Genomic DNA, 12124 nt, shown 5'->3' with positions numbered 1-12124 from the left:
ATGAACATAATTATTCTCACTTTGAAATGACATTTTCAGTGATACATTAGTTCATTAATTTTCTGTAACTGCTGTGCTTCAATTCACCAGGCAGGACACAAGAAAGAGAACCCAGAGGAAACCCACATGTACAGAGAGGAACATGTGAAACTCTACACAGACATACATATGTTAAGCAATGAATTGGGGACCCTCATGAATTGGGGACCCACTGTGAGCCAGGAACACTATCTACTGCACCACTGCTCCCATTTTCCCTTGATTTACATAATTAATTTTATTTTGATCACAAACAGGCTTATATACCGAAACAGATTTCATAGAAATGAACCTAGTAGCAGTGGCACTTTTAATCAGAAATAGTCTGTTAAAGCCTGAGTCTGCAAGTATTGGTGATTCGTTCACGTGTTTTGACTCATATGCCCTTCTAATAAAAGAAGTGTTAAGAAGTCTACAAAATAACACTTCCCTTAATAATATAAAAATGTGGAAAGAAAAAAAAAATTCATAGGAACAATCTTACACAAGTTCAGTGATTACCAATACTGTCATTTTGGTTTATTAAACTTAATTTAAAATATTCATTCTTCAGAATCACTTTAAAGTATATCACACTGTATATCTGCAAAGAGAAATCAAAGAGTAAACAAAACATATGTGATTCAGAATAGGCAGAAACAGTCTGCATTCATGACCTTACATTGAGAATCTCCTTAAGTGCAAATGCCCATGTGTCAATTCAGTAATTTTCTAAATGTCATCAATGATAGACCATGTATGTCACATACAAATCTAATGAAATCAATTAAATAGTTTTAATCACATAATAGCTAAAGGTTATTGGTGGCTGAGAAAGTTAGTAGTCAATAATAAAAAGCCCATCATATGCATTATAAAGTATATAAGTATACATAACCATTACACTATTACAGAAATAAGCTGTTTAATAAATTACACCAGCATCACATATGCATACAGTTACCTTTTAAAAATCATGTTTGTAGTTAAGGTCCAGTTTTGACTCTGATGGGAGAATATGTATCTCTGTGCAGATGGGCATTATAAACAATAATGTGAAATGTACATCAGTACATATGGACATAAGAGACTGATATAATGTGGGTTACACCAACATGGAGACAGACCGCTCTGATAGGTCCTGTCATATTACATTATCTGCAGTCAGTCCATTAAAAGACACAGCCGATCTATGGACGCCTCTAAATTTAGTTTTCACAGGAAGAACCTTATTTATATACAGCAGATCAGACACAACATACCGGCTGTACAGTCAGGTTTTGGGAGGAGCTGATTGTGTTCTTGTTGTCATAATGCTGTCATAAGAGGTCATATTGATCACATTAATAAACATGAAAGATCTTGAGTGTAACTCGCATGTACAAATCACTTTCTCTTGTTTTGGAGTCCAGGATCATATCATAGTGTTTCTTTGACTCACAATACGGTCTACTCCGGCCATTGGAGAGAGGAATGTTTGCAATGAGTGGGATGGTTACATGAAAGTAGCTTTCGGCTCTGAACACACACACACACACGCACACACACACACGCACACACACACATGCACACACACACACACACACACACACACACACACACACATGCACACACACACACGCACACACACACACGCACACACACACACACACACACACACACACACACACACACACACAACACTATATTATATTAATAAGAGAACGACTGATGAGTGTTCAGCGCCTGGTTGGTGGACGTCCAGCTCCATGTGACACCCTGTCTCCCCCATGTCTCAAGCCAGCTGCTAATGTCACCTCCTCTAGGAAACTGTGAAAGAGGGAGGAGAAACATTACCATGTTTACACACAGTCAAATCAGCACTAACATACATACTAATCAATGTGCTTGGAGGTTCATCATATTTCTGGTATCATCTGGAACTCAACATCAAGTCTAGATAATAAAGAACTAGTTCATCTTAATCCTGGCCAACACATATTTCAGTTTAATCTTTGCTCTCATAAGGCAATCTTGTATCTCTGAGATGATATCTTTACAGAAGACTCAGACGTTGTATATAAAATAGCAAAAATCTTTCAAATAAATAAACAAACAAGCAGTCTGAATACTTTCACAATAGTAAAATATATTATAATACAGCACATACATATTATTACAGTAATACACTTTTTAAGCAAATGCTGTTGGTCCCCTGTGTAATCTTAATAATCTGTATGCTCTGTTATTTATTACATTTATACTGATATTGACTCCAGCACAACACAAAGCCACAAATGAATATTATTAAGGCACAGTGCTATCATTTACATGCCAAATAAAGATGTATCTAGAACAAATCTAACTCTTATCTAATCTAATCTAGTCAGGCTGGGTAACTATGTTCTGAATGCTAAATGATGAATGAAGTCTCCTAATGAACAAGTGTAGATAGATGGATCCCATATATGCACACTCATTGTATTTTAAATAACACAACTCATGGCTACCATAAAACTATCAAAACATAAAGCTGATGCAAGAAAAAATGTGAAGGGTTAGAAGTCAGAACGAGAGGTGAAGAATGAAAAGCTCCTGACCTCTTGGTGTTGTGAATGGTTGTTCCTCCAAGCACAATACGAACTCCTGGCATGGTGCGGTTCAGGTTGTACACAGTCAGTGCTTCTTCATACGTGGCTCCTCCGATGATGAACACAATGATGTCCTGTGGCCTGAATTGGAGGGACCCACAGTGTGTGACATACAATAACTACAGCAGTCTGCACTCATAAATGCATACAAGATGAATAAATATCAGCAGATTTTAAAAAGTATAGGTAATTTAATAAAAGTATTAAGGCCCTTGCTGCAGTGTATTAATAGATAACTTAAAGCTAGATAACTTCTGCAGCTCTCCAGCGCCTCAGAGTATGTACAGTCATTAACAAATAATTACACAGCTGATAAGCTATACTCCAGGTTAAGATTTTCAGCCGCAAATTCCAGTTTTCCGTCCATCATATGGATCATTAAAAGAAAGCATTGGAATATGTAGAGGCGGTGTTATCTACGTTCTCAAATTACATTTACAATATTTCTGCTATAAATATGTACTGTTAACCTTTATTATTTAACTATAAAATGCCATACTTTTGCTCCCAAAACATTTTCAGCATGTTAAACCTCTAACGAGAAGAAACAATATGCTGGACTGTTGTTATAGTGATGTTAACAAGGCTTTTAGATTTCTCCTCCAAACTCTTTTTTGGTAAATCTGATTACTTATCACTTTTCCTTCAACCAACATCAATACACGCAGAGGACTAATAAAACCCAAAAACACATCATCTGGTGCTGGTCGGCTGATGCCATCTACCGCCTCCAAGGATGTTTTGTGTCTATGGATTGGGATTTGTTGAAATTTGTGGACTTGGAACTGTGATTTAGTCATGGACATTGTAAAACTCTACACCCTTTACATTACAGGAGCCTGTTCATGATACATGGCTGAGTTTACATTAGAAGATCCCTTGACCATCAGTACATGTTTTATATGTACACATATAGGAAGCTTTAATAAAGTTATCGGAATGCAGACATTTTTTCCAGACCAAAGTGCTTCTTAATGTAAAACCGAGTAGTGTCCAGCGCTTTCTTTTATCACTGAGCAATCACATTGTAGCTCAGAACACACCTGATAACAACCAAGAGCCATCTCCTACTTACCATAGTTAGACTAAATGTTGAGAAAATAGTATCATCTTTATTAACGCCAAATTATAAATATTACAACGCTATTCATTAACCGGTAGAATGCAGTGTTGTGGTGATTGCAATGTGAATTATATGAAACATCTAGTAGACATACAGCTTTTGATGTATTCATGAGTCATTATCATGAGTCATTAGAGTGCAAATTAAAGTCAAAAGACTAAAGTCAAATTAAGCAGATTAGACATGCAATACAGACCACAAAGAATCACAGCCATGAAGAAGAAAGACTTGGTAAAGGTATATAATTGTCATGTATGTATCCGAGTATGTGCTGTATGAACCTGTCTCGCAGAGAACTCGGCCCGAGGTAGGGAAACTGACTGTCCTTCAAACGGCCTTTAATTAGCTGATCCAATGTGTCATGCAGCAGGGGCTGGTGCTGGGTATAGACATTCTCAACACCCTACACACACACACACACACAGACACACACACACACATAATTGTGTATTTTTGTCAGTAGAAGTGTACAGAGTGAGATACAAATATATAGACAACCATATACCACTGGTTTACTCTGTGACAGTTTCACACAAACTCTCAGTAATCCATCAATAACTCTATGTCTAAAATGAGTTTGGAAGAACACTTATTGCCACTCAGTGAATAACTATGTACCTTGAGTCCTTTGAAAAACTGTTTGGTGATGGCCACAGCATCTGTAGGAGTAATGAGATCACTTCCTCTGACCCGTTTGCCTCCGTACTCGATCACAGCTTGTACCATCTGTTGTGTGGGAGGAAAAAGTAGAACTAGAATTTGCCAAAAAAATATTGGCATGACTCAGTTTAGCATACACTTGCCTTATTTACTAGCATGATTGCTGTTGCAGTGTAATAAACACATCAACAGAATCAGCGATGTATGAGTCATCACCTTGCGGTATTTTTCAGACACTCCTCTCCTGTTTAGTTCTTCCATGAGACTGGGCAGGATGCTGCTGCTGTGTCTCTCATAGCGCAGAGCATATAGCATCACCAGACGCACCGCATCAAGTTCCGTCAAACGTGGGTTCTGCAGCACACGCCGCACATACTGCAGGAACAGGGAAACACCTCAGCAAAGGTCCAAAGGACCAACCACAAATCCTTAAAACTCGAAACCAAAGCCAATATTGTCTTTATTCCTGTCTCTGTGCTCTTATTCACCTTTGCTCCACTTTGGAGGAAACAGTCTAAGACTAAATAAAGCTGTGTTTTCACTTCAACTTCAACTGTGAGGCATGTGTTAATGAGTGCGAGGAGTGCGAGGTGTGCGAGGTACCTGCTGGGCGTTAGAGTGATCATTCTGGCATGCAAGCTCCTGCTCCACCTCAGATACCTCCATTAACTGCCTCTCACTGACTAGACGAGACAACTCGCCCACCACCGTCACATGCTTGGACACCGTGCCCGACATCTTCTTAAACTGCGGGTAGTTATCCACAAATGCCTGCAGAGAGAGGGTGGGGGAGTACATGTAAAATTTTGACATTGTAAATTTAAGTACTTACTAACTAAGCAATAAACATGGAAATGTGGGTGGAGCCAGAAATGAAAAAAAACTGAAGAAAATCGATTGGTCACAGAATCAATTCAATCAACATGTTGAGAAGAAAATACTAGCAAACCCAAATCACCTTTTTTTAGCACACTAATTTTAGTACTACTGTTACATTTCCATTGAGTACAATGGAAAACTGGGAAAAACTACATCACATAAAAATAAATGCTGAGTAAAAAGTAAATTAGACTTTAAACGTTCCTGTATAGTTGCTAATGTTGTAAGAGTTTACTGTTAACCTCCAGAGAACAAATCCTACCTACTGTAATGAGATGGAAAAAAAAGGACCCAGGTGTTCAACTGGGGAACCAATAGTTCTGGATTTAGAGGAGCAATGCTACAGTGCCAGTGGAAAATTGCTAATAAATCACTCTGCTTCAAGCTGAATCCAGAACTAAATAAACTTGACTTCACTCAATATCCTCACCTTCATGTCAGCAATGGACTCTAGTTTTTGTTGGTCCTTTGGCTTTTTCTTCTGAAAGTCCTCCATCAAGTTTTTAATGTTTGTTCCAATTTCACCAAAGTTCAGGTACAAGTTCTGTATCAGAGAAAGAGCGACAAGGAGGGATAGTTCATACCTCATTCCATGATATCTTTCTAGACAAAGATTAATAAAAAAATAAAAAGGATTAATTAATTTGAAAAATCTCCATTAACCCTAATTTGATTGGTCCAAAAAGTCCATGAAAATACGAACATGGACAACATTTTTATACAGACAGTTTTGAGTATTAATTCCTGTGGTACCCACATTGGCATAGAATTCATCATTCTCTGCAGACAGCACCACCTCTCTCAGGTCTTTACTGATGCCAGGCACCCGGGACAGATCTATTCGGTTGTTGTTGAGGCCAAGAAGCTCATGAACCATTGCCTGATATGTCCACTAGAGGGGGGAAAAGTACAGGAGAAGCAATCCGGTGTCAATTACTGTATCGAATTGCTGGACCAGGAAAAATTTTAAATATCAAAAAGGAAGAAACATTTGTTAAAGTAAACAAGAAATAAAGTATAATGAATGATTCTGGTTCCCCTGGGAAGGCAGTTCCATTAATAAAAGTATTAAACATTTAATATGAGCAGCATCATCTGAACATTGGGCTCTACTTCCGTCCAGTGACCATAGCCAGGAAATACAAACTAAGCTATACTGTTTCATCAAAATGATTGATAGGTTAAAAACAAAGGCGAGACAAATCAAGGGATGATCTCTCACCTGGTTAAGAAGGGGTGTGATCGCATCATCACTTCGGTCCAGAATCAGCAGAAGAGGGGGAACTTCAGTTTTCCTGAAGTCAAATAGTTCATACTCCTTGCTGATGATTTGCTGCAGGATCAAAGACAAATGTAAAGCATATGATATATACAGTAATCATGTATGCCTTAAATATATAATGCAAATACAAATACATTTTAAAATGCTATTTACATTTGCTCTAATTGTGCAACATCCGGCAATTTATAATTAATAAGAAAGGAGTGAAGTGACAAATTGTAATTCACTTACAAAAGAAAACATGCTAAATCAACGTGTTACACTGTAAATAATAAACGATATAACATTGGCTCAGGCAGTAACTTGGAGCAGAGGAGTTAGAATGAATACATTATTTTCCGTTGTTACTTACAGATTTTAGGTTAACAACCTTATGTTATTTTGGATCAAACTAGATTTGAAAATCTTACTGCACCGATATATTTTCAAAGTAACGCCCTCATTGCATCACTTCACTCATGTCAACACAGGACCTTTCATTTCTGACAACCATGATAGCAACTGGATGAAAACTAAAAAAATTAGCCTACACTCAACAGAATGTGAAATACATGGGAGGAATGTCTAGAAGAACATACATCATACCTTAACACTTTCAGCCAGTCTCTTGGTCATGTCAGAGGAGAGCTGGTAACGAATCATGGGACATTTCTTTAAGGCCAACAGCACAGAGGTCAAACCTTGAGTGACACGTGGAAGAACACTGGGATCCCAACTGCGACCCTGAGCCAAACCACATAAACACACCTCATGGATCAAAAACAATGCAGAACTTAAAATAAAGGAGAAAACGTTTCACTAAATTAACAATAAAATATTAAAGAGCATTTTTTTCCCGTATTGATTCTTATTGATGTTGAAACTAAACAATGAAACTCAGCTTCTTTAGTGTCTTGCATGTACTTTTTACTACACATTATTGAAAATAAGGCATACAACAGGACTACAATAGCCCAGGTTTCCTACCCTGGATACTCCTTGTAGATTGAGGGAGAAAAGATGAGGATTCACAGCGATGAAATCTCCATAAAACTCCTACAACATTAATTTATCACAGTGATTGTCACAGTGATCTGTTAACCACAACTTATAAGGAGAATTGAAAAGATAATGATATAAATGTGTATGACCATATGTTCAGTCAGACAGACACAAACTTACAGACCTGCACATCTGCAACAACCTCCTGCTCATCAGCTTCTGCCAAGGCCTTCACTTCACTCTTACTGATGACATTGCTGAAAACTAGAAGAAGCAAGTCACAATGGTGTGAGAGCAGAGTGCTGCTGTTGGAATAACACAATCTGTATATGGAAACATGGGCTAGACCATTTTTTTTCCAAGTCAGTGCCATTACTCACAGATAAAGTAGACGCTATATTTGGGACGTCGCAGCTCCTGAATCAGATTCTCTACATTATCCTAAACACATCAAATTTTGTTAAAAGCAATTAATAAATGTCTGATCATGCCATATCCTTACAGGCTCATATAAAGTTAATATATAATAATTGCACACTCTACCTATGTGTGTGTATGTACATATACACACACACACACACACATATATATACATATATATATATATATATATACACACATATACATATATACATATATATATATATATATATATATATATATATATATATATATATACACACACACACACAGTATCTCACAAAAGTGAGTACACCCCTCACATTTTTGTAAATATTTGATTATACCTTTTCATGTGACAACACTGAAGAAATGACACTTTGCTACAATGTAAAGTAGTGAGTGTAGAGCTTGTGTACCAGTGCACATTTGCTGTCACCTCAAAATAACTCAACACACAGCCATTAATGTCTCAACCGCTGGCAACAAAAGTGAGTACACTTTTGTGTACCTCATGGCAAAGAACTCTCTGAGGATCTGAAAAAAAGAATTGTTGCTCTACATAAAGATGGCCTAGGCTATAAGAAGTTTGCCAAGACCCTGACACTGAGCTGCAGCACGGTGGCCAAGACCATACAGCGGTTTAACAGGACAGGTTCCACTCAGAACAGGCCTCGCCATGGTCGACCAAAGAAGTTGAGTGCACGTGCTCAGCATCATATCCAGAGGTTGTCTTTGGGAAATAGATGTATGAGTGCTGCTAGCATTGCTGCAGAGGTTGAAGGGGTGGGTGGTCAGCCTGTCAGTGCTCAGACCATACGCCACACACTGCATCAAATTGGTCTGCATGGCTGTCGTCCCAGAAGGAAGCTTCTTCTAAAGATGATCCACAAGAAAGCCCGCAAAGACAAGCAGACTAAGGACATGGATTACTGGAAGATAAACTTCAGATGGTGTCAAGCGTGTGTGGCGGCAACCAGGTGAGGAGTACAAAGACAAGTGTGTCTTGCCTACAGTCAAGCATGGTGGTGGGAGTGTCATGGTCTGGGGCTGCATGGGTGCTGCCGGCACTGGGGAGCTACAGTTCATTGAGGGAGCCATAGAATACCAACATGTACTGTGACATACTGAAGCAGAGCATGATCCCCTCCCTTTGGAGACTGGGCTGCAGGGCAGTATGCCAGCATGATAACGACCCCAAACACACCTCCAAGATAACCACTGCCTTGCTAAAGAAGCTGAGGGTGAAGGTGATGGACTGGCCAAGCATGTCTCCAGACCTAAACCCTATTGAGCATCTGTGGAGTATCCTCAAACGGAATGTGGAGGAGCACAAGGTCTCTAACATCCACCAGCTCCGTGATGTTGTCATGGAGGAGTGAAAGAGGACTCCATTGGCAACCTGTGAAGCTCTGGTGAACTCCATGCCCAAGAGGGTTAAGGCAGTGCTGGAAAATAATGGTGGTTACACAAAATATTGACACTTTGGGCCCAATTTGGACATTTTCACTTAGGGGTGTACTCACATTTGTTGCCAACGGTTTAGACATTAATGGCTGTGTGTATTTTGAGGGGACAGAAAATTTACACTGTTATACAAGCTCTACACTCACTACTTTACATTGTAGCAAAGTGTCATTTCTTCAGTGTTGTCACATGAAAAGGTATAATCAAATTTTTTTTTTTTGAAATGTGAGGGGTGTATTCACTTTTGTGAGATACAGATACTATATATATATATATATATATATATATATATATATATATATATATATATATATATATATATATATATATATATATTCTGTATGGAGGAATGGTCTCAGATCCCTTTCCATGTATTCTCCAACCTCATCAGGCATTATAGGAGAAGACTCAGAGCTGTTATCTTGGCAAAGGGAGGTAGCACAAAATATTGATTAAAAGGGTGCCAATAATTGTGGCACACCTATATTTAACAAAGATTTATTTTTTTGATAAACCTGTGTTGTGTTTGCAAATTGTTTGATATCCATGAGAGCAGAGTATTTTTGTTAATTTTTTAACAAAAGAATAAACAATAAAAACTTTTTCACAGCCTTCTTTGTTCATGTTTAACGAGGGCGCCAATATTAGTGAAGGGCACTATATATATACCGGTCTCCTTTGTAAACCCACCAAAACCACTGACACATCGCTCACAAGATACTCTGCATTGTTATTATTATTATTACCTATTTAGATCGCATTTTGTAATAGTAGATTGTAACCAAAAAGTAGTGCTCTCATAGGTTCCATGGTTTTATTGCTAACTCATCCAACAGTTCTGCATTTGTATTTGTTTGCGTTATTAATTTAGGCTACTTTATAAAATCATATTGTGAACTGAAGTGCACTTATTCATTCATTCACCTTAAAGGTTGCAGGGAATCCAGAGCCTATCCCAGAAACACTTGGCACGAAGTGGAAGGGAACCAGAGAACTCAAACAAAACCCATACACACATAAAGAGGACATGTAAAACTCCTGACAGACAATAACCCCAGCTCAGAATTGAACCGAGGACCCTGGAGCTGTGAGGTGGCAATGCAACTCACTACACAACTGTGTATTCTACTACATGCACTGCTTACCTATTCTATCTAAGTATCACAAAACTGCAATGTGTGTTCTTATTTGCATAAGACTACATAATGTAGTTAATATATACACAGTAGTGTGAGAGTACACTGCGTTCAACGCTGAAGTGAACATTTTCAGCCCCTGTGGCACCCTACACAAACACTAATACTAGACAGCGTTAGCTACATGAGGATGAAGTTGATGATCCAGAAGCATCTGGAGCTTTTCTTTGAAGAAATTTGTCCATATTCTTTTGCTCTACACATGCATCGTCACGCGCAAATTATTAGGATAAAACACACACATATGTTATGCATACTGATGTTGACATGCTGCTGACAGGTCAGTGAGGGGGGTCGAGGGGGAGGGAATTATTATTTTATATATAATTATTATTATTGTCATTATTAATATTATGCGTGTGTGTGTCAGTCTTATTATTTGTGTTATTTCAGACATAAGATATTTATTATATATATTAAAAGTTTTATACACATTTTAGAAATGTCTGAAGGATTTTTACACACCACCCCTGCTCTCCTCAGACGGCACCCTGGTTGGGAAACACTGCACTAATCCATGCAGTTCTCTCCAAGAACCCAGTCTAATACCACAGGTTTATACTCTGCACAGGTTAAATGATGTTTATTCGCTACCACTAATAACCTGACTCAAAGCACAGGCACCTTGGTTGGTCTCAGGAAGCAGATGGCCTTCAGATGTTTCATGTTGTCACGGTTCTGTGAGTCTATCCGTTCAAACAGGTAGACCTCCTTTTGCAGAATCTCGGATTGTGTGTAAACCATACTCACAATGCTGGTCTATGGTCAGAAGAATAAAGCAAAGTGGTTGTAAATTAGGAATTCCTAATTACTGCCTGGACATCTAAGCATATTTTTAGCTAATCTTGTATAGAAGAAACATTTATGTCATGCAAGACAATAGTGCAAAAAGAATTGTCACTAGTAATTGTACCATTTGTAACCAAGAGCAATGGTGTGGAGGTGTATAGGTCATATTATAGTAGATCATTTACATACCGTTTCTTTATCCATGAGCAAAACCTTCATTCCTGGTCCGCTGCTTTCTATCATTTTGGTGACATACTGTTTAACAGCTAAAGTCACGTTCATTTTGTCAACAATCTTTTACTGTGTCTATTTAACCGAAATTCCGACTGAATCTTTAGCCTTTGTAAATGGTGACTAGTTAACATATACCGCGTATCTGATGATTTTGTTGGCAATGGATGAAAAACAATGTATCGCCCATGAAAGCGGATTACTTCCGGTTTATAGAACGAACTTTAAGGCTGATCTGAGATCTGCTAATAGAGAGTTCAGAGGAAAGAGTTCTGCCGAAATTCCTAACGTCACAACCGATCTGGATTCAGCTCACAGGCAAGCGAAAAGCTGTCCCAAAATGCAACGCGCCACTGTAACGTAGAGTAAATAAAACGCCATTTTGGTAAGGTAGCAAAGCGATTATAAGGGGTCCAATCACCCTTGCTTAGAAATCCTCTTGCTGTGAGTAAAATGCTTTCAAGAATTC

The 12124-nt window shown here is 38.3% G+C and overlaps 1 protein-coding gene across 1 annotated transcript; it reads right to left on the bottom strand.

Annotated features, from left to right (window-relative positions):
• Window positions 1–528: 528 nt before the first annotated feature.
• On the bottom strand, window positions 529–11869 carry vps45 (vacuolar protein sorting 45 homolog). Its single transcript, XM_053675520.1, has 15 exons — window positions 11614–11869; window positions 11260–11394; window positions 7954–8014; window positions 7758–7837; window positions 7559–7627; window positions 7178–7315; window positions 6533–6643; window positions 6068–6202; window positions 5741–5854; window positions 5035–5202; window positions 4648–4806; window positions 4390–4497; window positions 4053–4174; window positions 2598–2729; window positions 529–1827 (listed from the first exon to the last, which is right to left on the bottom strand). The coding sequence occupies exons 1-15, from the start codon at window positions 11704–11706 to the stop codon at window positions 1737–1739; spliced, it is 1716 nt and encodes a 571-aa protein (XP_053531495.1). The 5' UTR covers window positions 11707–11869; the 3' UTR covers window positions 529–1736.
• Between the last annotated feature and the right edge of the window lie 255 nt (window positions 11870–12124).

This window comes from Ictalurus punctatus, chromosome 24 (assembly GCF_001660625.3).
Source record: "Ictalurus punctatus breed USDA103 chromosome 24, Coco_2.0, whole genome shotgun sequence".
Classification (NCBI taxonomy): domain Eukaryota; kingdom Metazoa; phylum Chordata; class Actinopteri; order Siluriformes; family Ictaluridae; genus Ictalurus; species Ictalurus punctatus.
This window is presented reverse-complemented; position numbering and strand designations above follow the sequence as displayed.

Coding starts and splice junctions, on each gene's coding strand:
- vps45 (XM_053675520.1), bottom strand. CDS start 11,706: ATGAACGTGACTTTAGCTGTTAAACAGTATGTCACCAAAATGATAGAA. Junction 6,203..6,532: donor TCACACCCCTTCTTAACCAG/GTGAGAGATCAT, acceptor TCCCCCCTCTAG/TGGACATATCAGGCAATGGT. Junction 4,498..4,647: donor TGTCTGAAAAATACCGCAAG/GTGATGACTCAT, acceptor CCCACACAACAG/ATGGTACAAGCTGTGATCGA.